Here is a 26,639-nt window from a genome sequence, read left to right on the forward strand (position 1 = left end):
AGGTTTGCAATTCCTGACCCGTTTAATAAACAGGTCGGGTTCAGATTTATAGTTTTCTGACCCGACCTGTATTTGACCCGACCTGTTATATCCGTGGTACAGATATTCTACTTATGTAAAGTAGAATTTTTATGCCTGACCCGACCCGATTGCCACCCCTACTTACATGAGTCGGCTAAGTCTCTCAAGTCATCCTGTGAAAGTGGTTTTGTTGGTTTCTCTACTGATAGAACATTTTTGGTTATACAACCGTGTTTATACTTGTGGCTACAGTAGCCTTTACGCTTTGTCGGCACGAAATATGAATTGGAGGAAGGTTGAATGAAGGAGAGGATGGATGGATCTTCCGTCCATCCTTCTGTGTCTAATGAAACATGAAAAGATAAAAAGGAATAATTTCTTTGTTTGGAGTAGAAGGAATGAAAGGGATGGTGACAGAACTGTAGTACGGGCGAGAAGGACTTACGTGGCGCTCCAAGACTGTTATCTTTTGATTTTTTTTGGATGTATTCATATCCGTCATATATGATATTTATTTAAAAAATAAAAATTTGCAGTACAATCCTATATAACAACTAGCCGGTTTGCTTTTACCAATCCCATAAGCTTGCAAGCAGGCAGTTTCTACAATCATGCTACAAACTATAATCTCTATCAAGTTGTTGTTACCCAGCTTAACATGGACAGATGCACAATACCTGATGCTGGTTTACCATATTCTTGGCAGCTTGCATTGTGGCAACCGTCGGCTATATTGTATATGCTGATTTCATGAACAATTTGGGGCACTGCATTGTGGAAAATTACGCACCAAGGGTTTTAGTAGGAAGAATTATGTTGTATGAATATAATACACCCACACTAGCTCGTGTGATGTAAAACATGAGCATTTTAATTTTTTAATCATTCAGATTCATCGAGATTATTTTGAAGGTTTTGTCCAATGTTATCCGAACCTACGCCCTTATCTCCTGTGAGGGCCCACATTTTATTGGGCTTGGGACACCAGCCCGACCCATGAGAAAAGGGGAGGGAGACTCCCGAGTGGGTCTTCTCCCTCCCCTGTTTCCATCTATTCCTCCTCCCCAAATCCAACGGAAGGAAAAAAAAAAAAAAAAAAAAGAAAAGAAAAAGGGGATCAAATCCTACCTAAAGTGAGCCTATTTCTTGCCTATAAAGGGACTAGAAGGGCAAGACATACCATACAAATCACGGCTTCGGCTGCTGCTCCCCTTCCCTAGGAAAGTGACTGACGGCAAAAAAGCCAGGTTTTTGTGAAATGTTCCGTTTCCGAAGTCAAGTGATGAGTCCCCTATTTCACTTACGAAGCAACCGGGCTCGCCTCAACAAGAAACCCACTTTTGTTGTCAGGGCGTTTCAGGAATAGAAGTTGTTGATGTAGTTGCTTGATTTTTCATCGAGATTGGGATTAGGCTGGCGATGGGCTTTGGGGGAACTCATGGCATTCTTCTTTTTACCAGTGGATTATCATTCCCTACTAACCCAACAATCAAAGAAAGTCTCCCAAAACATAGTTGACAAGCAATCCAATCCAAGACTGCATAGTCCATTTCACTTATGAGATCGAGCGACCCGCGGCATCGCTCATCGAGGCTCCATCGGCTTATCAAAAGAAATATTCCACCAAAAAGTTTGATTTTAGTTCAAAATGATCAATATGTAGAATCAGAACAAGTTCCCCTCTTCCTTGGCTTCAATCGTGAGAGCCCTTCCATAGGAGGATTGACTGCCAAGCATTCCGTGAGAGGAGATCGGAGTATTCGCTGCCAATCTCGCCGGAGGAACTCGCCGGACGCAAGGTAAGCACCGTCTTCTCCTTCTTCTTTGTCTTTGGGCCATTATTTCTTAGGGAATACGGCCGGTAAGCCGCCGGATTGATGGAGAAACCGAACCTATGTTCGGTCTTCTTCCTCCTTCCATTCGGCCGGCCGTCGCTGGGCCGCCGGCACCACCACGGGCCGACGACCATGGGGCGCTGCCGGCCATGGGCTGCCCGGTGCCAAGCACCGTCTCCCTTTCCGTCGGGAAGAAGGAAGAAGAGAGAAAGAGAAAGGGAGTTTTCTTCCCCTTTCTCTTATTAATCTTCTCTCTCTTCTCTCAAAGCTTTCCCACTTCATGTTTTCTCTCTCTACACTTGGATCCAGGAAGATCATTGCTTTGAGGACTCTAGATAGTCCTGGGATGCTAGATTTTAGAGTATTGTTTAGAGGATCAAATAGGGGTCCTGGATTGTTATATATCTTTGACAAATTTTAATTATGACTTGGTTCTGTAGGGAAAAAAATCTGTTGGACGAGAGGACGCTAAGCGGGATCCTGCACATCCCGGTTCATAGATCGCCATGAGGGCGGGTGATTAGTTTGTCTGAGTTTTCAATAAAAAGTAAGGATCCTTGTACGCCAATCCTGCATGATATAATATTTTTATACTTAGATATGTATGATATGCTATGATCCAGACAAATCAAAAATAGTTTTATATTAAATTATATTTTGATCGTGTTGGCTTGTGATTGGTAGTATGATGGATGCATGCATGTGTATAACTTATACCTGCATAATTGAATTTATGGATGTGGTGGTATGGACTAACCATGTTATATTGATTGCCCTATCACGGGCCGGAAACGTGACCATGGTTAGTCTAGGCCGGAAATAAAGTGGAAAAAGGGAATGGATGTTGTTTGTGAATTGATTAAATGAACAGGGATTTTAGGCTTATCTCGTTATTATTGATTGCCCCATCACAGGCTGGAAATGTGATATTATCGATTGCCCCGTCACAGGCTGGAAATGTGATACCATCGATTGCCCCGTCACAGGCTGGAAATGTGATACCATCGATTGCTCCGTCACAGGCCGAAAATGTGATACTATCGATTGCTCTGTCACGGGCCGGAAACGTGACCGGGATGTAGCCCAAAGTCGGAAAGATAATTGATCCGGATCAAGTTAATATAGCATGGAAAGAAAAAGCATTGAAAACATTAATGAAGATTTATGAGCTATCGTATGCTATATCATTCTTGCGTGGTTGGACTTTCATTGATATTTGACGTACATACTTATATTGATTATTTGAGCCTTTTGATAGCCGGTTTATGATTTCATGAAATGTGCATCGATTTGTCGTGGCTTTCAAATTCATATTATTATTGTGTTGGTATGGATGTGTAGGGATTCTTACTGGGCTGTAAAGCTCACCCCCTTTTCTTCTTTTTCTTTACCAGAGTTGCAGGATGCATAGTTTTGGATGGGATGGGCGCAGAGTGCGAGCACCAGAGTCATTAGTTAGTTAGTTGTTTATCCTTCTTTGATGTCGATGAACATTTGAAGAGCTCGTAATTGAACTAATTTATTTATTTGGACATGTCGGATTTGTCTATTTGAATTTCTAAATTAGTTGTGGATTTATTGGAATTTTTGTTAATCATAGGCCTTGCATGATCTTTAGGGCACTGCTCTAGGGCTCATGCGGCCGGTCGCGTACCGGACCCGGGTGCTGGGTTCGGAGCGTGACAGAGTGGTATCAGAGCTTAAGGTTAAGGTATCCTAGGGTTTAGGTTCAGGTGAGTGTGAGTGGGGAATTATGATAGGAAAACTATCATAGTCTTGGTTTATAATCACTTGAGATTGTAACAGGAATGATATTATAATCTAAGGTTTAAAACCACTAAGGACTGTGGCCTTAGTGGCATTTGAGTTTGAGGTTTAAGATCATTGGGGATAGTGACAAAATTAGAATCTGAGCATATGTTTAAGATCACTAAGGATTGTGACAGAAATATATCATAGCTTAAGGTTATGTTCACTTGGGACATGACAATAAAATTCAGTGCTTAAGGTGTAAGATCACTGGGCATTATGATAAAATGTACGCATCGGGTTTGGTTTTTGATGAGTGTGGAAGGAAAGTATAAATTGTCTTTGATCATGATAAGAGGGGTTTGACCTAAGATAAGTGTAGGAAGGTCAACAATGGCATATCGGTTATACCATGCTCATATATTATTTAAATGACTTGAAAGTTCAAACTTGATATAGATTTTGATGTGATTGTACTTTTGATTTTGCTACTAATTATTAGAGTGAGATTTGTACGTAGATCTTCCATAGTATTGGAGTGAGCTAAGAAGATTTCATAATATTGAAAGGAATGTTCTTTGAAGTTGAATATGTATGTAGATTATATCTGCTATTGGCATGTTGGATATTGCAAATAGGTCTATTTTCTATTGATGTATTTGATTATTTTGAGGCCATAGAGTATGCATATTGACGGGGGAATTCTAATTATTTGAATTCTCATGTTCGGATTGGGCTACTGGATTTTACTTATAATTGTAGAAGACTATTTGATGTGTTAAATTTAAAACTCAAGCCTAGGTTTAAGATTTGAGCAGGGATCTTTTGTCATTATTGATGAAGCCACTAATAAATGTCACATTGAGTAGAGACTTCGGTCATGAGATGCTTATATGAATTATCATATATAGCATTGCTGATGGATGTTGAGAATCTTGGTGAAGAAAGATCTGGAGATCGATAGAGTTAATTTCTAATCATAGTGTATTGGCTTAATGACCTCTAATCCATTGAATTTGAAGTAAATCTTTTTGGAAAGAAGATCAAAGTAGATTGTCTAATCGAATTGCGGAGGAAATCCAAGGTTAATTTATTTTAAATTAAACCTAGATATTTTGGATTCTTAAATGGTTGTGAAGGTCAAGTAGTGACTTTAAACATGATTAATGGCTTGAGTGCTAGTTATGGTTAGTGTACTCTACATAAATTGAGGAGAGAGAGATCTGGAGTTTCTGCTCAATTAAAGTTTTGAAATTTGGATTTTCTTACTCCTAGTGCAAAGCGATATTTCGGTCATAAATCATTTAGAGGCTTTAGAGTATTTAATGGATTAAATCAGAGTACGCAGCGGAAGTGTAGTGGTTTGAGTTATTTTGAAACTGGTTAAGGACATTAATATTTGATCTAAAAGGTATTATGATGGAACACTTGAGTTAGTTTCTAGTAGAGGAGAATGTTGTTGATTTTACGAATGATCTAGAGATAGCTATGTAATTTTCACCGGTGGGTTCTTCTATTGTTGACAACTTTTGGAAGAATCATGGGCGTTAACGGTTGATGATTCCTTGATTGGTCTTAGACTTGGAATATTTTAACATGGATCTTCTATTTGTTGGGATGATGTGGGCGAGAGAAAATTATTAGGCCCAGAGATAGTGCAACAGACCATAGATAAGGTGCAAGTGATCAGAAAATAACTTCGTACAGCATAAAGTGTTAAAAGAGTTATGTTGATAATAGAAGGAGAGAACTGAAATTTTAAATTGGAGAATCATGTTTTCTTGAGAGTGTCACCCACTAAAAGAGTGATGAGATTTGAGGTTCATGGTAAATTGGGCTCTAAGTATGTTAGTCCGTTTGAGATTTTGAACAAGGTTGGAGATGTGGCATATCGACTGGCTTTATCACCGGCTTTATCCAGTGTGCACAATATTTTTCATGTGTCAATGTTGAAGAAATACATCCCAGATCCGAGTAATGTGATAGCATATGAGCCATTACATCTTCATGAGGATTTGACCTATGAGGAGTTCCCCATATGAATTGTGGACAGAAAAGATTAGGTACTACGATATCAAACCATTTCTTTTGTGAAGGTGCAATAAAACAATCATACGGAAAGAGAGGCTACCTGAGAGCTCGAAAAAGAGATGAAGGTCAAGCATCCACAACTATTTGAAACCTCAGGTATGCTAATTTCGAGGACGAAATTTTCTTTTAGGGGGTGAAAATGTGAGGGCCCACATTTTATTGGGCTTAGGACACCAGCCCGACCCATGAGAAAAGGGGAGGGAGACTCCCGAGTGGGTCTTCTCCCTCCCCTGTTTCCATCTATTCCTCCTCCCCAAATCCACCGAAAGGACAAAAAAAAAAAGAAAAAGAAAAAGGGGATCAAATCCTACCTAAAGTGAGCCTATTTCTTGCCTATAAAGGAACCCTTCCCCTCTTCCTTGGCTTCAATCGTGAGAGCCCTTCCATAGGAGGATTGACTGCCAAGCATTCCGTGAGAGGAGATCGGAGTATTCGCTGCCAATCTCGCCGGAGGAACTCGCCGGAGGCAAGGTAAGCACCGTCTTCTCCTTCTTCTTTGTCTTTGGGCCATTATTTCTTTGGGAATATGGCCGGTAAGCCGCCGGATTGATGGGGAAACCGAACCTATGTTCGGTCTTCTTCCTCCTTCCATTCGGCCGGCCGTCGCTGGGCCGCCGGCACCACCACGGGCCGACGACCATGGGGCGCTGCCGGCCATGGGCTGCCCGGTGCCAAGCACCGTCTCCCTTTCCGTCGGGAAGAAGGAAGAAGAGAGAAAGAGAAAGGGAGTTTTCTTCCCCTTTCTCTTATTAATCTTCTCTCTCTTCTCTCAAAGCTTTCCCACTTCATGTTTTCTCTCTCTACACTTGGATCCAGGAAGATCATTGCTTTGAGGACTCTAGATAGTCCTGGGATGCTAGATTTTAGAGTATTGTTTAGAGGATCAAATAGGGGTCCTGGATTGTTATATATCTTTGACAAATTTTAATTATGACTTGGTTCTGTAGGGAAAAAAATCTGTTGGACGAGAGGACGCTAAGCGGGATCCTGCGCATCCCGGTTCATAGATCGCCATGAGGGCGGGTGATTAGTTTGTCTGAGTTTTCAATAAAAAGTAAGGATCCTTGTACGCCAATCCTGCATGATATAATATTTTTATGCTTAGATATGTATGATATGCTATGATCCAGACAAATCAAAAATAGTTTTATATTAAATTATATTTTGATCGTGTTGGCTTGTGATTGGTAGTATGATGGATGCATGCATGTGTATAACTTATACCTGCATAATTGAATTTATGGATGTGGTGGTATGGACTAACCATGTTATATTGATTGCCCTATCACGGGCCGGAAACGTGACCATGGTTAGTCTAGGCCGGAAATAAAGTGGAAAAAGGGAATGGATGTTGTTTGTGAATTGATTAAATGAACAGGGATTTTAGGCTTATCTCGTTATTATTGATTGCCCCATCACAGGCTGGAAATGTGATATTATCGATTGCCCCGTCACAGGCTGGAAATGTGATACCATCGATTGCCCCGTTACAGGCTGGAAATGTGATACCATCGATTGCCCCGTCACAGGCCGAAAATGTGATACTATCTATTGCCCCGTCACGGGCCGGAAACGTGACTGGGATGTAGCCCAAAGTCGGAAAGATAATTGATCCGGATCAAGTTAATATAGAATGGAAAGAAAAAGCATTGAAAACATTAATGAAGATTTATGAGCTATCGTATGCTATATCATTCTTGCGTGGTTGGACTTTCATTGATATTTGACGTACATACTTATATTGATTATTTGAGCCTTTTGATAGCCGGTTTATGATTTCATGAAATGTGCATCGATTTGTCGTGGCTTTCAAATTCATATTATTATTGTGTTGGTATGGATGTGTAGGGATTCTTACTGGGCTGTAAAGCTCACCCCCTTTTCTTCTTTTTCTTTACCAGAGTTGCAGGATGCATAGTTTTGGATGGGAAGGGCGCAGAGTGCGAGCACCAGAGTCATTAGTTAGTTAATTGTTTATCCTTCTTTGATGTCGATGAACATTTGAAGAGCTCGTAATTGAACTAATTTGTTTATTTGGACATGTCGGATTTGTCTATTTGAATTTCTAAATTAGTTGTGGATTTATTAGAATTTTTGTTAATCATAGGCCTTGCATGATCTTTAGGGCACTGCTCTAGGGCTCATGCGGCCGGTCGCGTACCGGACCCGGGTGCTGGGTTCGGGGCGTGACATCTCCTAACAGCAATGTCATCAGATTTTTATCCCCAAATTTCATATAACAAAATATTTGACCATGCCAAATGCCATAGCTGCTCGCCCACAACAAGATTATCAAACCCTAATCCTCTAGCTTTAGAGAGAGAGAGAGAGAGAACCTTGGAAAGGGTCAAGAGATGGATGGAGAGAAAGGCGGGGTCCGACAGTAGAGCGAATGAGGGCGGAGAACTGATCCGGGGTTTGAGTTTTTGCCATGTGTTGAATGTATATTTTTATAAATAATTTTTTTTGCATGTTTATCTAATAATGGTATTTTTGTCATTTTAATTCTAAACTGCTAATTTTTTATCGGCGTTAGAGAGCATGGATACATACGTAAAAAAAAAATAAGGATATACATATAAAATAAGTATTTGATGAGAATATGCATGCAAATATCAATGTTAGGAAGGTATTTATGCAAATTTTAATATTTAAATTATGTATGCAAAAAATTTTATGAAATAATATTAATATCATTTGCTTCCATTGCATTATATAGATATAGGCATTCATGCATTAGAAAGCTGTGATTTGCCTGCTAATAAAGTCTCATACGTAACATAGAGATTTCTGGATTGAATTACAGATGCATTAAATATGTTAAAAATTTGCAAAATATTTGGATATTTGAATATCAGAAAAAAGAGGCGAGAGAGAATAAACCATTAGAAGCAATACAGTCGTCTGCTACGGAGTATGGTGGGTCGGGCATTATAGAGCCGGGCAATAGGCTACCCGGTCCCCCCCTACCACACTTGGCAATCCCCCATTGGCCCGAAAGACAGTGGCGCCCACCTTTGGACCAGCCACAAGTTGGCACGTCCTCGGATGCTGTGCTGGACTGACCGAACGGGCCGCGCCGGCACGTAGGCACCATTTAAGACAGCTGGATCGCAATATCCACAACCTTCCCCACTCTATCCAAACACCCAAAACGTACCCCGAACTATAACTCCAGACGCACATAAATCTCAACTCCACGTGGCATATTTCTATTGGATGGTTAACGGTCTGCGTACACCCAGGTTAACTGTTATTTAGAAGAGAAGGCGCCCCCCTCATCATGGCTCCTCCAACGGTCATATTCGCCAAGCTCAAAAAGTCCATCAGGACTTGGTGACCGTTTCGTCGTCCACTTTTAAATCTTGATCTCTCTCCTATTCCTCCAAGGAAACTTCCGAAGCTTTCTTCCTCTCTTCTCCGATTCCTTCTCCCTTTCTCTTTAATCCGATCCTCCCTTTTCCTCCCATGAGGAAGCTCTAGAGGAGGCACCTTGGCTCTCTTCAAACCGATTCAAATAGAGGGCAAAGGGGTTGGTTTCCTTGCTTATGGGGTGCTTTCTTGCCTGCTTTGGGGGTGCCAAGGATCGAAAGAGACGAAGACCAGGAAATAAAACGCTATCAGTAGATCGGGTAGGTTTGATTCAGAGCTTTAACCACTTGTTTTCGCTTCATCTTATATAATCTCGATCCTTCATACTTACTATGCTCTTCTTAGGTATGCGAGAGTTACAAGCCTCTGCGACGGAGTCCTACTCCGAAGCAACTCACACCGAGTCCTCCAAAGAAACCTGTCTCAGAAGCAGTGTTAGATTCAACTTCGGAGCTGAGGTATTTTTAATTCCTTGTTCATTTGAACCCTTCTTTTGAAATTTACTAATGTTTACACCTCATCGGTACTATTCTCGATTAATTTAAGGCTTTGGACTGTGAGACTTGCGGGCTTCTGGCTACCACATTCTATATTCTTGCTAGTTTGTTACTTAATACCTCTATATTGCTTTGATCTTTTTGGCTCTTTCAGTTCGAGCTAGGATTCAGTATTTGTCTTCTATATTTGCAGAGATAATTATGAACAGGGGAGCTTTAGCAGCAGCAAGAAGAAAGTAACATTTGATTTGAACGTAAGAACATATGCAGAGATCTTAGTCGATGAAGATCCAGGGCATTCATCGGAGGATAACAAAGAGGATGAAGCGACAGGAGAAGGAAGGAAGACTGAGGAAGGTGATGGTAAATCTATTCCAAAGTCGGGAGCTGCTTTCCCCTCAAAGCATAGGTATCAAAATTGCGGAAGTAGCGATGATGATGATGATGGTGATGATATTGGCTACGGTGATGAAGAAGAAGACTTCGAGGAGGAGGAGGATTATGAGGACTCTGATTTAGATGAGGAAGATGGTGCTGTCATCATAGAGGGAAATGAGGAAGAGTCTTATGATTCTTTTTTTTCGCTACCGATGGAGAAAGAACATCAGTGTATTCAGGAAGTTAACAGTCCAAAACCCAAGAGCGTCTCTTCCCCTGATAGACAGCCATCCCTTTTGGCCATAGGTACTGCACGCGACAGGAGCCAATATGTCCATTCTGTGCTGAATCCTGTAGAAAATCTCACTCAGTGGAAGGAAGTTAAGGTGCGCGCAGCTCCAATGAAGAATCCGAAGAAGGAAAATATCAATTCAGTCATAGAGAACAAGATGACTTTCACTCCTGAGTCTACATTTAAGATCGAGAAGTTCGAAAAGCTTGCTAGTTCAAATCCAAGTCCTAATTGCCCTGCCAAACAGGATGTTGCAGTGGATGCTAGCCTGTCTAACTGGCTGGTCTCGTCGGATAATTCAACCAAGGAAGACCCCCAGAAAAGCAATTCTCATTTCTCCAACTCATCGGTCAGTCGAGAGGATCGACCTATTTTAGGTGCCTTAACTGTTGAAGATCTGAAACAATCATCAGTGACATCGTCGCCGAGAAGGTCCCCGAGCAGGAGTCCTGATGAAATCCCCATTGTGGGTACTGTTGGTAGTTACTGGAGCTGTATAAACCAGAGAAGTGATTCAGGTTCTTCTTGTCAATCTGGTTCGGAGATCAAAGGGATTCCAAATACCACAAGCAAATACAAGGAGGTATGTCAAGTAGCAGAGAACATTAGTTTTAAATATCACTGGCGAGTGCTAACCTTTTTTTTATATGTACTAATGCAGGACAAGAGAGTGAACTGGCACGCTACTCCTTTTGAGGTAAGGCTGGAAAGAGCTCTCAACAAAGGTGCTGCAGCTTAAGCTCTTGCCCAAGTGGCTGTGCTCTTGGTGGATTCTGATATGTGAGTTGAATTGTTGTGTGATTACCAGTTGAATTGTTGTGTGATTACCAAAGTTGTTTCCTTTTTCCTCATCATCATGTGGCCTGATACTTTCCACTTTTCGAATTACACTGAGCAAAGTTGTCCCTAAAGCTTATCTGGATCATCCTTTCAGTCCAAGTTCAGTGTGAATCCAACTGTTCTACTGTATCTTCTATCACCATCTGATGGGTTATGATGTCGCTTTGTACTGTCAATAAGGTGTTGTGTCTTCATTCATGTCTGTGTGAGAAGCAAACAATAACTGAAATCAAGCGCAGTGTTGAGATATGTACCAGTTGATTTTATTTTTTCCTATTCAGAGACAAGATTTGTAATGAACTATTCTTGATAGATGGTATACATAAAAGTATGTAACAAGTGGAGCAAGAAGTCGAATTTTTAGTATATGTAATTTCAGTATTGGAAAATTGGGGGGAGAGGTTTAGGTGCTTATCGGACCAGCAGGTTTTTAGTTTTAGTCGGAATCTTAGGCGGTTCTCGAAAAAAAATAGTGAAAAAAATTATCCCTAAAGTCGAGATTAAAAGGAATGTATAAACCAATGCTTCCGGTGCAGCTATGGAGAGTTGGATCACCATCATGATCCATGCTGGTGCAGGCTGTGATGCAGTGTTGGGGCACTCCCTGATATCACAAATCTTGAAGTTCGATAATCATGCATCGCTGCATTGGACGACCTGCTGCTCCGCTCCGATGAGCGTTGGACCTAAACCGCTCCCTGTAAAGAAGGATGGCAAAATTTGCAGTTTCTCTTGGCATTCAAAGCTAAACCGTATGCCACTTGAATGTGATATGTTTGGTTCTCTCTATGGAGCAATTCTTCGAGTCTTATTATCATTTAGTGTATGAGAGAGAGAACGAATCAAGTAGGATCAAGGTAAAGAACATTGATGCAGAACTTTCTGCAATATCAGGAATTTAACTTGATCGATCTTAGCCAACTCCTAGATCAGGTGATATATGATCAACAAATCATGTGACTATATAACAAGAGAGTCATTGGTGTAGGTCGATCATCTTAAAGTTCTGAATTGTTTCCACAGCTGCACATATTCCTTTTCTATTGATGCAACTGATAAATTGGAGACAATTTTACCAAGGGTCATGCCCATTAGAATCATGATTAACTACATAAACCAGAGTTGGCCTCACTCGACCCTCTCCTGATATGTGGAGCTTTTAAGACAATCAATTCCCTAGTTCTCCTTGTTAAAACAAAGAAGACATGACAGGCAATTTTCGCAAGAAATTATTCTCTCCATCCAAATCTAAAAAGAAGGAAAGAAAGAAAAAAAGAAGGTAAAGACAGAAGCTAAAATACCAAGGAGACATCACATGGGTGATCCTCTACAACAAAGAGGAATATGTCCAAACAGCCATAGGCATCAATGCATCGTTCTAGTTGTGCCGTATTTCCGTAACAATATAATCTCAATATGTCGAGGTTTATAATTTATCAACTGAATAATTTCAAAGGTGTTTTTTTTTGGGGGGGGTACATCAGCAGCTCATACTGCTCTCACATGAATACAGTCAGCTACATCACTAGCAAGATTTCAAAGATGCTTTACCATAACTCTTTTTTGAGAATAGAATTGGAGGGAAGAGACCAAAAATTCTCCTCGCCCCAACCCAAAAAAACAAAAAAATAAAAAATAAAAGAGAAGAGAACATGCGGAAAAGGGTGTTAGTGTTTTGGTATAACTTGAAATGTTCAGCATTAGTGTTTATGTCGCTCTATCAAAGCATAGGTTGGGTTTGTTGTAGCACAGTGTAATGACAACTAATGAGCCATGCAAAACTAAACATTTTGAATCTCCTTTTACAATGCATGTAACATGACTCGCATAAGATGCACAAGAAGCACTACATAATCCAAGACAAACAAGAGAGCACAAGACAAGGCAACAAGTACAAGGTTCAACAGAATGCTTATCTAGATGTTTTAAGGAAAATAATGCTCATACAGATAGGAAGAGAGGGTTCTTTAGAACAAGAACAGAAAAGCCTTTAACTGTTTGCCTTCTCCAGATCCAAAGCAGAAATGCTCCACGTCCTTTATATTACTCCGAGAGTCCGAAGTGATCCTTCCACTGGCCAGATAAGGCCGGAATCTCTTCTATTTGGAGTCTTCTCCTTCTCCGCTGTTGAATGATTATGAGGGCTTATGTGCATGTTTAGGTGTACGAGCTTTCTAATAATTGATATGGTAATCATTCTGTTTGGTATTGTTGATTGATGATTACTTATGATATAGTAGGTCCGAATTGTTACTGAGCTGGAAAAACTCATAGCCTTTCTTGCTTTTTTTTTTTTTTTCCGAGTCACGGAAGGCATGATTTCGATTGGAAGGGACTCAGAGTTCGCGTTGTTAGTAGTTAGTTAGCTAGATATCTTTTTTTTTTGCTGATATCGATGGATATTTGAAAATCTATAATTGATCTAGTTGATTATTTAATATTAGTAGTATCATTGGATCGATTTGATTATTATTGATATTTTATTGATATTGTTCATTTTAGGCCTCGCTTCGCTTTAGGGATTATGTGGCTGCGTCATGCAGTCGACCCGGAAGACGGGTTTGGGGTGTGACAGAATAATCCACAATGTTCGCTTCACCTAGGTGCTATTCTAGGGATACAACATAACTAGGGAAATCGAACCAGACCTAATATGTGCAGCACTAGCAAATGCCCGTCGAGGTGGAGGTGGCTGATGATGCAAAGTGGTCTGACCGTGAGCCTAACTAATTGGAGTTGAAAAACCACTCAAAAAAAAAAAAAAATCTTTTTTCTACTACACATCTCTATGTAGCTAAAGCGTGCAATCGATGTGTGCAGAGACGATCATAACATTAGAACTGAACACTTAGAGTGACAAAAAATGAGATTAGATCGTTGCTAGTCCCCTTGGCTATGGGATCGCACTCCGTGTGAACCATAAAGCCCGTACGAATCTTCTCCTCCCCTGCTTAAAGAAAGAAGATTTTTATGGATCGAGCGAGGGAATCATAGTGGAATGTCAGAGGTTGGTTGCATCCAGAAATAGGCGCCAAACTTCTATATGATTCTATCAACCTGATTGAATTTTGGGGTCTGAATGTCATTCCTCGATACAAAATCTCTATGATTTTGCTTATATTAATCACCGTGGTGCATAACTCAATTAGAAAAGAAAGATGTAATAACCCTTTCTATATACGAAATTTTTGGCGTGTTGACGACAACGGAGGGGACGACGACGAGTTCGATAAGGAAACTTTGGCAACAGGGATAACATACTTTCAGATATGCGTCTGAGCTTCCTTGAGAAATGGATTCAGTTAGAAGTCCGTCATACTTTGAAGGTTTCTTCTACATTATGCATCTCTTGGGCTGCCCTTGGTACATGTGGCAGAGGAGGTCGTCGACAGGGAGGTGGTGGAGATGGCGAGGGGATAGCGGGGCTGGAGCTGCCAAAAGAGCAGCCGATAAAGAGCATTTCAGCATCGCTGCTTGCGAAGCGAGTGGCTCCGGAGGGGGAGGGCACGAGTGAGTTGCCAATGCCTCCGACAACAGGGAGGTGGAGCCGGGCTGACCTCAAAACAAATACTGAGGGTGCCGAGCGATACCTGCAGGTTTAATGGCAAAACAGAAGGTAATGTTGAAATTTATCACGAATAATATGTAGAGAAGAGCCTTTATTTTATATTCTATTAAAATCACTATATCAAACAGATCGGAATTTTAAAGCCTATCTCAATATCTTTCTAACAAGATTTTTGAGATCGCCATTACAGGTAGCTGGGACAAGCTTTTTGATGGTTAAGATAGATCACCAAAATATTGATTTAATAAATCACATTGATTTTTCAAGTCCTCAAAATAAAATGCTGCGCTGGCCATTTTAAGATCAGAAAAGAATGATAAATATGTTCTCCCTTACCATCCATTCGGTTCCATTCGTTACGGATGTAGCAAGAATGAAACATGACAAGAACTTTTGCCTGATCTGGGAGAAACATGTTGGAACACTTGCATTGTTATCCTTGCCAAAAAATCTTTTCCAAGTGGATAAGCATTATTTAACCATCAAACATGGATTGCTAGTGGCTAAAAAGCACCAGATTCTGGAAACCCAGGTAAGAATGATGCAAGTTACCTTTGAAGAAAGAGGACACTGCAAATTAAGGTAGAATAACGTACACAGCTAATTCATACTTCATTCTCCGATTTTTACTGCCAAGGCATATTTCAAAAGATACTGTAATAATCATTTAAAATTAAGAGTTGAATGACGGGGCCAAAAGCTCATTTAAAATGAAGGCTAGTTTAGAGGTTTACTGACATCCACGCTAAAGACTATCATAAAGAGTTTTCTCTATAACTCGCAACTGACAATGAGGAAACAAACAGGTAGAATTGGGTAAGCAGCAGGAAGGAAATTAGTCCTAGAAATCCTAATCAACCAGTACGCACCAAAATCACAGTTGTTAACTTGTTATCATGCATCAACAGAAAATTTAAGGATTCTTGGTTCTACACCTGGTTGGAGGCAACTGACAGTAGTACCGTTAGGAGCCAGCTATTGGTTAAAGTGAAAATAGTGAAGTCGGATAAAGAAAACTTCATATCTTAAAGACTGCCTTCGATTAAATGATTAAAAATTTTAATAACAAGAATGCAAGATAGTTATTAGCCTACCTGATTGCGACAAAATGGCAATAGCATAAAGACAACACTAGCAGCAAAGAATCCCATTCTCTTAAATAACATCAACTTGCTTAGAGTTTCCTAAGAAGCTAGTCTAGATCAAATTCCTTAGTGCGGATGAATGGTTCTACCCGGTCCTGATCAGGGTATACCAGAGGGTTGTACAACTATGATATTCAGCATGTACGACAAAACTTCCTACACAAATGCACACCATCAGTTTTCATTTAACCAACAGTGTATGCGTGCACGACCTGCATGCATAAGCATATACACCTCCTACCAATCACATTAACGCTAAATAGTATTTCATATATCAGTAAACTGATGCATATGAAAATCTACAAAGAATGACACAATAAATAGAGCCAAACCTCACCAGCCACCTCTCTTTTGCGAGTATGGATGAAAACTGAAAAGTTTCATGGTTATCAAGCCTAATAAGACAAAGATTTGTTCAATCAAATTTTAATCAATTATTTCACAAGGCTCATTAACAATCCCTAAAATAATTTTTAAATAAATCCTATAGTATTAGCAACAAAAATGAATGAGGCTACCCAATAGGTGATGAAGGAGACGGGATCATTCACTTCAAAAAATCACCTGCTGTGAAGTGCAAGCAACACCCTTCAGCAATTGGTTTAGTCAAGAGCCACTTTCAGTGTGATGAATAAAAACAAATTATCAGGTTTGGAAGCATCCTCCAGCGCTCAAGTAATCGCCAGACTATGCATAGAGGTTCCTCAGTGCTTTACAAGCTCACCCGATGAAAGGCTTCAATGTTGGTGGAGAAGATAGAACAAGAGCAGCGGCCCCTGTACAAAAGGGAAATACAGGAGGAAAGAAACGATTATGTTTTGTACTATGAATGGCAAATTTTCTAGCTCCTACTCCATCCTTAAAACTAGCCTTCATTACCCACTACATCTCTAATTCTCTATTTCATATCGCAGTGCTAAGAAGTTACGTATAAGAAGCCATGAAGGGAGTAGTCTACATCTTTATCACAAATATAGAGTAGCTACTGAAGGAAATATAAATCTGTAACCCTCTATCACATATTGATAAACTACTGAAGGCAGTTTACATCTCTACCATCCATACCAGAGAAGGTGCTGCATGATGTTTCAGTATTTATTTCTTATCATGTGCCAAAACTAAAATAGTTCTAAGAAGTGTCAAACAGAATCAAGAGAAATTGCCAAGATCCCTATCATCAGGTTCTTAGTATTAATAGCATTACCATTAACATAGTAAATAACTATGATCAAACCACGCAAGACAGCAATAGAAAGTCTAAGATAAGCTACACTAGCTTTAAGACCAGAGGAAAACTAGGGCAATCAACTCCAGAAAACTGCTTTGAAAAAACACCTACATGCCGACAAATGTAATATAAGAAACTTAAAAGCAAGCAGTAGTATGAGGCATATGCTACTCCTCATAACAGCTACTTATTATATACTAGAAAGATAGGGTACTACTAAAATACTGAGGATTTAAGCATTCCAACCCGTCCCAGAAAACTGCTTTCCTCAGCAACAGTCAGTCCTCCTAACAGGCAAGAAAACCAAGTGATGCAGGCCTCGTCACGAAATTCGACAACCAATTCTTGAGGCTGAATTCCAAGGTGGAATTATGATCCCACCATCATGATCACTGCTGCTGAGCCTGCCTTGACTGAGCACCACCATAGGCACCGCCATAACCAGTTGGCCCACCAGGAGGCCCGGTGACTTGGCTAGTTCCATAACCCACTCCTTGAGAAGGGTCAGTTCTCCAAGAATTTGGATTACCAGAGCCACCACTTGCATCGCCATAGCCGCCACCCATGTAGCCAGAACCAGCCCCTTGTTCTCCTGAGCCACCAGTTGGACCGCCACTGCCACGTCCGCCAACAGGCCCATAGCCCCCATGACTGCCATAAGAACCTTCAGCTCCACCATATCCACCATACCCATAACCCTGATTCCCATATCCAGTAGTCCCGCTGGGAGACTGACCAGTAGGTGGGGCTGCTCCACCACCACCTGCTGCATTCCATGAAGCCGGCGCCCCATAGCCTGTATTTGCACCATACCCTGCAGAGCCATAAGCAGATTGAGCTTGGCTGCTCCATGGGCTTCGAGGTGCACCTGGTGGACCACTTGCATAACCTGCAGCTGGGGCATTTGGATTTCCATAGGCTCCAGCAGGTCCACCATATCCAGCTGTAGGACTTCCATAGCCACCAACACCATAACCTCCATATCCTACACCATTGTTTGCCGCTCCATACCCATATCCAGGTGTACCATAGCCTGTTGAACCATATGCTGGGTAACCACCACCAGCAGCTTGTGGCTGCATATACCTACCTGCATCAGCTCTACCATCATAGGAACTCATATTAACACCAGAAGCACTGTTGGTTTGATAGGGACCTCCAGTTATTGAACGACCACTAGCATTGCTAGGGTTTGCATCCTTTGGGAGAGCACGCTTGACCTCCACAAGTTTCCCATTGAGCTCATGGAAGGTCTTGTGTAAAACTCGATCAACAGCATCTTCTGATTTAAAAGAGATAAAACCAAACCCTCGAGGGCGATGGGTGTTTTGATCATACATCACCACAACATCATCCACCTCTCCATAGCCCTGAAAGTACTGACGAAATGTTTCTTCTGTTAAAGTTGGGGGTAACCCTCCTACAAATATTTTTTTAGTCCTAAAGTTACCACCACTAACAGGTCCTCCGCCACTTCTGCCAACATTAGGGTTTCCAGATTTGGAGGCCTGTTGTTCCTCTCTTGAGAGAGCCCTTTTTGCTTCCACCTGGAAATCAAAGCAGAAGTTTCATAGAAACACAGGCAATAAAAGCAAATATCTAAAACCATGCAAGAAATTTGCAATGACAGAACAAAAAAAGAACCTAAAGCTTCGTCATACAACTAGCATGATATCATTCAATAATGAAAAGTATATATAAATCATGAATTTAAAAAAAAGCTACCCAAATAAACTATGAAAGAATAACTTGCAGAAACAAATTGAAAAATAAATAATAAAGGAATTTAAGAGCCAGCAAAAGAATTTCATCTTTTAAACTTTTAACATATCTCATAATATAAAAGACTTTCTTCTTATCCTATAAAAGATGGGAAAGCTCATAACCTGTCAATTAAGAGAATGACGCAAGCACACTAAAAAGGGAACTAAGGTTCCTAATGTGTGTATAATAAAAAACTACTATACACTGTTAAGGCATGCAATGGACCGAAATGTATCATTCTTTTGCCAAGAGTAACCATAAGCCATACATCATCGAATAATCTCTTCTAAATAATAACTTGTAAACAATTTAAAATAAATATCAACAATGGTAAAACAATAAAGGAGACGGATGCAGTTGGAGTATTACACAAATTGCCACTTCAAAAAAATTGAACTTAATGACCACAAAGTCAACTCTTCATGCTTCCACTACCAAAGTTCAATATGTGCATGTTACCTTAGCTGTAAAGAGAATTATCAATACATGAAAATTTACAAAATATAGCAAATAGTTGAGCAAAAAGGGAAGAGAAAAAGGTAAGATTGCCCGAAATGTCATGTCACTATCTGATTTCATAACAAGATAAAAATCAGTACAGTTCTAACAAAGTCATCCATGAAGCGCAGCAACTCTAAAAAAACACTCACAAACTTAGTATATAACCGACAATGCTGCAACTACTCTAGTAGCTGGAGGGATGATGAAGGAGAAGCATCCTCGGATATTTTGGACCTCATGTGCAGCCTATTCCATTGATTTGATGCTAAAGACACCTCCAAGTAAAGAAAGATTAAGGCTGCAATTTAAAAGGCAAAGACCCTCAAAATTGTCATATACGGTCACCACAAAAAACTAAGTTTGACGCAGAAGTATTCTCAAAAAAGGGGGATTATGAGGCCCAGAGCCACTAGATTTGCTACATCCTTCCTCACTTGGAAAGTCCTACAGATAAAAAGGAAAAATTAAGGCTCACGTTCACATCTGATGATTGGAAGGCAATAAAATGGTCTAAGAATTGCAAGGGGGAGATGGCTGCAGATATATCGTAAGCACATAATTCTGAAAACAAGCGGCGCTAGCCCTTTAGGCATTCACACCTTTAGCGAAAGACTTCAAATTGTTGATGATGACAAGAAGCCAGCAATGGGATTTATTTATGGTGGCTGAGAAGATGCTAAGAGAGACATCAAGGCATTTTCCAAAAATCTGGAGTCTCCCATAAGCCTTATGTTAATCCCACAGATCAGTACATAAAGCTTGATGATCCTTTACATGTCTCTGGCTACTATATTTATCCCTATTACTATTTCAATGAAGGCAACAATGTAGAATCAAAAAACCATTATCATGGATGTCTTATTAACGTGCATTGAGACATTGTCTCCTGAGCCTACCATTCAAAGATCATGTTATCAAAGTGGAATTGAAGGCCTATAAGGATGCAAGCGGACTTTTTGGAAGGCCAATTGCTGTGAGGCAAAGGACGGAGATTGATGATTATTATAACCCAGGAAGGAGTTTAATAGTTTAACCATAAGCTATAACTTTTACATATCTAGCTTATGACTTCATATTTCAGCTAATAGACTTCTAATATAGTTGTCGTCATTGGAATGACAGCTCATTAGTTGTCAATGTGTGGATCTCAAATGTCACATTTAAAATCAATGATGATAAAGATCCCTATCTTGACAAGCAGCTCCTCTAGATGTGAAAGGAATTGAACACATTTGAGAGGCTGAGTGCTTAGATCCTTAAAGGATGTATTTGATTAATAGATTTTGCCAATTTGATTGAATATTGAGTATCAATTAGTCACCACACTTGTTTGCATATTCATACCCCCTAAAAAGGAAGAGACTAGAAGTGTGGAGGTTGAATGATTTAGTATATATCCACTCCAATTCAAAGCTAAAGGAAAGCCAGAGGGAGAAGGGGGAGATCCTATGTTGGCAAAGGAATTTCAAGGCCATGCTAGGGGGCGGTTTGTTGATGTTCCTCCAAATGAAGAAAAGGTCTTTGCTGGAACAGGTTTGACATGGGGTCTAGTTTAATTAGCTTCAGGAGCTGATGAGGTCATACAACAAGGAGGAGCCTAGGCCAACTAATGCTAGTGCTTGCGATGCTTCTGCTTTCACCTCTAGGGCTAGAAACACTAATGAGTAGTTAGATGAGTATGATGATGAGACAAAGGAGGAGAATAATTGTGGCTTTTGATGATGATTTTGATGATGGGTTGTTATTTGAGAAATCAATTCCTGGAGGAGAGGGACCTTTGATTTTAGTGTGTCTTTTTGACAATTAGCACCTTCGTACTGTGTCCATACATTATGTCACTACTTATGTTTTGTCACTGTTGTTTATGAAGTATCTGTGTCAAAGTTTAAAGTTTAAAACTTGATCTGGACTTCTAAAAACGCTTTGTGGCAACCTATTTTATATTTTCATGTTCATCAAGATAATTTGTCATTTCTTATATTGATGTTGCATCAGTATAAGCATGGATTACACTTCATAGGAATTGTGACTCTAACAGATTAACATGTCCAACCATGCTAGAATATGCACTAAAGTGAGAATGAGTAATATTTAATTTTTATTATTTATTTCTGAATTTTAATGATGTAATTCTATTTTTTAACTATTTATTATTTATTTTTAAATATGAAAAAACATGAACAGCATATGCACCTACAAATGCACCCCGCATATCGCATGTCCTATGCATTGATTTGACCACCTGCATACTATGGCCGCTTTTCTAAAATACTGATCACGACCATCCATCAATCGGCTTCCTTTTGAATTAGAGTGATTGCAACCATCAAATAATCCTCAAGTCTCAAGTACACCAAAATCAAAGAAGGCAACGAGAGCATGAGAAGAGAAGAGAAGAGAAGAGGAAGCTAGTGTCACCCATTTTCAAATTGACTTCTTTCTTTCTCTCCCCTATGATGGAAAGAGTGAAGAGCATTTTTCCCCTTATTATCTTCCTCTCCCCTGATAGGAAAGAAAATCATGAGGAAGGTGGGAGGAAGAAAAGTGGGATTTGCAAAGTCCTCTAATAAATTCATCAATATTTGATCCATGATCATTGGTGAGTGGCAAGGCTAACAAAATACCAGATTAGTTAGGTTTCTTCCATGCAATATCTAATCTTTTTATTTTATCTGATAATATGCAAAAAGCAGAAGTAACTGCCAATATATAAATTTTAGACGATAAAATACCCATTGAAAATTTATGGAAGGGAAGTCATTTTGTTTTCTTTTTTTTTTGGGTTGGGTTGGGGGGGGGGGGGTTTAGAACTTATGCAAACGAGAGTGTATATTGGTTTTTCTGGATCCAGGGAGCATGGCCCCCCAACGCCCCATTGGCTCCATCCTTCTTGGCATGCATGCACAAGCATGTGCTCATGCCACATGCAAATTAGGCCTTGCCATGGTACATGCCAATCCTTGCTTCTCCCATCTGCTTCCCCTCACCCTAATTATTTAATCAACAACGCCACTCCATTAGCAGTAGCTATTGCTACGGCCTTCACCATGTACAAGAGCCGTGCTTGCCGTTGTCATTGCTGTTGAGGCCATCATCTTAACCTCGGGACACTAGCCTTATGCTTAAGTACCCTTGGTTCAATTTCCTAGAGTCTCATAGAACAATGAGAAATATTTATTATTTTTCTTTAAATATAAAAGATGATCATTAAGCGATTAAGCAATCTGCCTAAATCACTTAAAGCTTGTCTAGCCTTGTTCATAACCTTGTCCACATGCCCCCCCTTCCCCATTATCCTACCCCTCATAAACATCATTAAAAACAACATGCTCTTCTTGCCCAACATAATTTAGCTTATCATCCCAAGTCTAACATATACCCCTTTGAACATGTTCCATTGATGCGAATCACCATTTTCCTCTTAGATTCTCCCTACAGAGGGATTACGGTTTCTTCTCTTTATCTAATGGAAAAGAGGATTTTGTAGTTAACACACCAATTTCGCAATTGCAATAAAAAATTTCCAAAGTGATCATGAGAGATGAGATTTGGTGAAAGATGGTTCAGCATAAAGGTACAAGGTGAGTATACATTTGTATGCATAGAGAGTGGAGCAAGGGACAACTATGATGTTTGCAAAGCTTTGGTGGAGAAGATAATAAGCCTTTCATGTAGGGAATTTACAGGATGAGGAGTTTGGGGATCAATAGATAGAACATGTGGAAACGGAAGCAAGAACAACACAATTATTTTAAATGGCCATGATGCTCATTTAGGGGTTTTACAGTTTGGTTTTAGTTCAAGGTTTGGGTGCTCATTAGCTAAATTGCTCATCTAGAACATTCAAGCTTAGGAACCATCTATTAGAAAAGCAAAAAAGAAAGGCACATATATCAACTCCATAGATGTAACCACTCTGATAGAAGAATGGGTAAAATTAAAAAATAAAATATGTACCAAGTACGCATGTCATATCGTATATAGATAATCAATATATGCATACTTAATTCAAGTTTTGTTCAATCATATTTTAAACACCAATTTACATATGAATTGGAATCTACATTTAGGTGTCAATCTGCAGACAATTTTGAGCCTAAACACCTGATCACTATGTCAATTTGACAGATGTAGAGCACCTTAAGCTTGATTTCAAACTTGAACATCTAGTCATGATATTAATTCTTCTTCCAAATTCAGCCACTATTCTAAGCTCAGCCCCAATCTATTCCATGTAACATTTCAACAACTACAAAACCCCACTATATGTAAGACATCTATCAGTATAAACAAAAATAATGATGATGAACACAGCCAACAAAAATAATGGTTCCATGGGTAATTAAGAGAAACAAAAAGAGGAAAAAGTAGTTAAAAGTGCCATACAATTACTCATATAACAGGAAATCGAACAAATAGAAGAGGTTAAGACCAAGTTTCCAAGGATGCCACAATAACTCAGCAAAGACCACCAATAAAAGAAAATAGCGTAGATTCATAATTATCAATTTGAAATACGAAACATGCATAAACCTAAACCGAAGCAATAAAAGTTTCACTCCAACACCCTCAGACATAAATTAAATGACCAGCAAGTGGAGGTCTCTCTTGCAAAATATAATAAAACGATGACAATAACAGCAAGAACTCGAGGACTTACTACCAAAATGTTGAGAAGCATGCATATAGTCTTTATTGGAAAAACCCCCATATTAATTATCAACAGGGGGGAGAGGGATAGAGAGAGAGTTGAAGACATCCTCTATTATTCATAACTCACAAACAACTGAATTAGTTCTCTCTTAGAATTAAAAAGAAAATGAGAAACCAATTTAAATAATTAAAAGAGACCACTAGAACTTAAATAATCAATATTTCGTTCATTGGGTCCGGAATAGAGGGGGAAACCTACAATATTAGTCGGTTAACGGAATTCGAAAGAGTTTTTCACTGCTCAGAAACCCTAAAAAAAACACGATCCATCATCCAGAGAACCAAACACATAAATAAAACCCCAAAAAAATCAATTATTTCCAAATCACGGCCACATCAGGAGTTGTCATCGCTTTAATTAAAATCAAGAAAAACCACCAGCCCAAGAACAAAACCTAAATTTTCTGCTGAAAACCTAAAAAATCGAAGTTTTAACTCGCGGGCGCTGCCGACTAGATCGGATCTGAGGGAAGGGACGGAAGAGAGGGACTGGGGGCTCACCGTCCGGCCGTCGATGGTGTGCTTGTCCTGGAGGACGCGGTCGAGGACGGAGAGATCGGCGAAGACGACGAAGCCGAAGCCCCTGGGGCGACCCGTCATCTTATCCCTCATGATCACCGTCTGCAGCACCTCCCCGTACTCGGAGAAGTACTCCTTCATCTTCTCCTCCGTCGTCTCCCAAGATATCCCCCCGATGAACAGCTTTCCCTGATCCGAATCCATCGCTCCCTCTTCTTAAACTCCCTCCTATAAAGAGATCGAGATCGAGGGGGATTTCCTTTCTTCTAGGGTTTCTCCTTCCGACAAGAAGGAAGGAGAAGAGGAGAAGAATTTTAGGGTTTTTGAGGCGAGCCGCCAACGACGGCTATAGGAAAGACAAATATCTCAGAGGAGAGCTAGAAATGAATAAGAGGCGAGGGCAGAGAGGCGGAGAAATTGGACGGTGATGGTGCTTCCTGTAAGAGACAGGGGAGCGGAACGAACGGCGGAGATCTGATAGAGGGTTTTTTAGGTGCGGAACGTGCGGTGCACGTGCGGAGTTAGAGATGCCTTATCATAGGGGGTAAAGATTTATTTTATTTTATTTTTTATTTTTACAACCGCATAAAGAATAAAGACGTAGACACGTGGTTCTTTCATAAGTAAGTGGTGAGCCGGAAAAAAAACAATATACTCAGCAGCACTGATTCACCTCTCTGTAGACATGTGTATATCTGATAGGGGCTACACTCTCTTAAAAGTCTATGAATGTGCTTTTAAGAGCTTTTTTGTGCCCATGGTTGGAGATTCCTCTTGTATTAGGATGGTAAGGATGGTTGTGATTCTTTTAATTTCATTATCTTCTTTGTTATTTATAACTTTCATATGCCACCTCTCAACCTTATGAACTTTTTATATTATTCATAAGTTTGTCATATGTTTCCCCATGATCATGTCTAGATCGGCATGGGGTAGTCATTTATCAGCAGTCTGGTTGTATCTCTTGTTTCCTAGGGATATTATGATGAGAGATTCATGATTGCAAGGTCAAATGGAGACTTATCAGTTGGTCAGTTCATCACATAAAATAGTTGTATACAAGTGTATAAGGAAATGTAGGATAGCTTATATACATGTACTGTGAGGACAGTTGAAACTCCTTTATCATCAACTCTTATGCGACAACTTCTCGGAAAAATAAATTTGTCCTGAAACTATTTAGATGATTGAGTTAAAAATCTTATAAAATTTATGAGTTGGCCAGTATAACCAGTAAAATTATAGGATTACAGGTTAGGTTAGGTCTATATTTATAAATACCAAAAATAGCTTTGGAGTGGTTTGATCCGAATTTTACATGCGCAAAAAAAAACTGCTGCAAAAAAAAAACTAGTCTATCTTGTAATCTTATGATTTTGTTTGTTGTATTGGTCTAATTCACGATTTTTTTAAGATTTTCAGCCCAATCGTCCAAATAGGCTCATAGTGTTTAAACTTTTCATCAAATTACCATTGATAACTGTTACGGGGGAACTTAGCCACCATGCCCCACGTGACCGGCACGCGCGCCCGGGAAGACTACGGCTGCTCCTTGATCCAGCAATCCGACCTCGGGTCGGATATCTTCGGCTCCGCAGCCCGACCCCGAGTCGGCTGCCCCTTGATCCAGCAATCCGACCTTGGGTCGGATATCTTCGGCTCCGCAGCCCGACCCCGAGTCGGCTGCCCCTTGATCCAGCAATCCGACCTTGGGTCGGATATCTTTGGCTCCGCAGCCCGACCCCGAGTCGGGTGCCCCTTGATCCAGCAATCCGACCTCGGGTCGGATATCTTCGGCTCCGCAGCCCGACCCCGAGTCGGGTGCCCCTTGATCCAGCAATCCGACCCCAAGTCGGCAATCTCTTGACAACAACAGAATGTTCCCCTGAGGCACGCCGCGGCCCCCTGCTCCACTACTCCCTGCAACGGTCGTATCCGGCGCTGCCCCACGATCCCCTGTAACAGCCGTACAAAGCGGAGCTCCACTACGCCCTGCCATGGCCGTACCCGGCGCTGCCCCACGACGCCCTGTAACGACCATGTCAGTGGCAACCCCATCGTGCCACACGATGACCAATCCCCAAAAAAACCCCCCAGCCTGATATATATGCGGCTGGGGGGGGAAG

General features: G+C 40.4%; 2 protein-coding genes and 1 long non-coding RNA gene across 5 annotated transcripts; 2 read left to right on the top strand and 1 right to left on the bottom strand.

The window, feature by feature from the left end:
• Nucleotides 1–5,931: 5,931 nt before the first annotated feature.
• Nucleotides 5,932–7,632, top strand: LOC120104381. Its single transcript, XR_005506787.1, has 3 exons — nucleotides 5,932–6,167; nucleotides 6,644–6,750; nucleotides 7,598–7,632. It is a non-coding gene; the product is annotated as an uncharacterized LOC120104381 (long non-coding RNA).
• Nucleotides 7,633–9,042: 1,410 nt separating this feature from the next.
• On the top strand, nucleotides 9,043–11,421 carry LOC103716271 (bifunctional lysine-specific demethylase and histidyl-hydroxylase NO66). Its single transcript, XM_008804206.2, has 4 exons — nucleotides 9,043–9,328; nucleotides 9,414–9,526; nucleotides 9,759–10,818; nucleotides 10,897–11,421. The coding sequence occupies exons 1-4, from the start codon at nucleotides 9,245–9,247 to the stop codon at nucleotides 10,972–10,974; spliced, it is 1,335 nt and encodes a 444-aa protein (XP_008802428.2). The 5' UTR covers nucleotides 9,043–9,244; the 3' UTR covers nucleotides 10,975–11,421.
• Nucleotides 11,422–14,220: 2,799 nt separating this feature from the next.
• On the bottom strand, nucleotides 14,221–24,937 carry LOC103716247 (heterogeneous nuclear ribonucleoprotein 1). Of its 3 annotated transcripts, XR_605486.4 has the most exons (4): nucleotides 24,496–24,937; nucleotides 17,263–18,563; nucleotides 16,353–16,564; nucleotides 14,221–14,665 (listed from the first exon to the last, which is right to left on the bottom strand). XR_605486.4 is itself a non-coding variant. In XM_008804170.4 (2 exons), the coding sequence occupies exons 1-2, from the start codon at nucleotides 24,715–24,717 to the stop codon at nucleotides 17,406–17,408; spliced, it is 1,380 nt and encodes a 459-aa protein (XP_008802392.2). In that variant the 5' UTR covers nucleotides 24,718–24,937; the 3' UTR covers nucleotides 16,953–17,405. The 3 variants fall into 3 exon arrangements, 1 of the variants encoding a protein (XP_008802392.2); XR_605485.3 differs by lacking the exon at nucleotides 14,221–14,665 and having other exon boundaries at nucleotides 16,038–16,564; XM_008804170.4 differs by lacking the exons at nucleotides 14,221–14,665; nucleotides 16,353–16,564 and having other exon boundaries at nucleotides 16,953–18,563.
• Nucleotides 24,938–26,639: the final 1,702 nt, after the last annotated feature.

The sequence above is a fragment of the Phoenix dactylifera genome, chromosome 2 (genome assembly GCF_009389715.1).
Source record: "Phoenix dactylifera cultivar Barhee BC4 chromosome 2, palm_55x_up_171113_PBpolish2nd_filt_p, whole genome shotgun sequence".
NCBI lineage: Eukaryota > Viridiplantae > Streptophyta > Magnoliopsida > Arecales > Arecaceae > Phoenix > Phoenix dactylifera.

Coding starts and splice junctions, on each gene's coding strand:
- LOC103716271 (XM_008804206.2), top strand. CDS start 9,245: ATGGGGTGCTTTCTTGCCTGCTTTGGGGGTGCCAAGGATCGAAAGAGA. Junction 9,527..9,758: donor GATTCAACTTCGGAGCTGAG/GTATTTTTAATT, acceptor CTATATTTGCAG/AGATAATTATGAACAGGGGA. Junction 10,819..10,896: donor CCACAAGCAAATACAAGGAG/GTATGTCAAGTA, acceptor GTACTAATGCAG/GACAAGAGAGTGAACTGGCA.
- LOC103716247 (XM_008804170.4), bottom strand. CDS start 24,717: ATGGATTCGGATCAGGGAAAGCTGTTCATCGGGGGGATATCTTGGGAG. Junction 18,564..24,495: donor ACACCATCGACGGCCGGACG/GTGAGCCCCCAG, acceptor TTTGATTTCCAG/GTGGAAGCAAAAAGGGCTCT.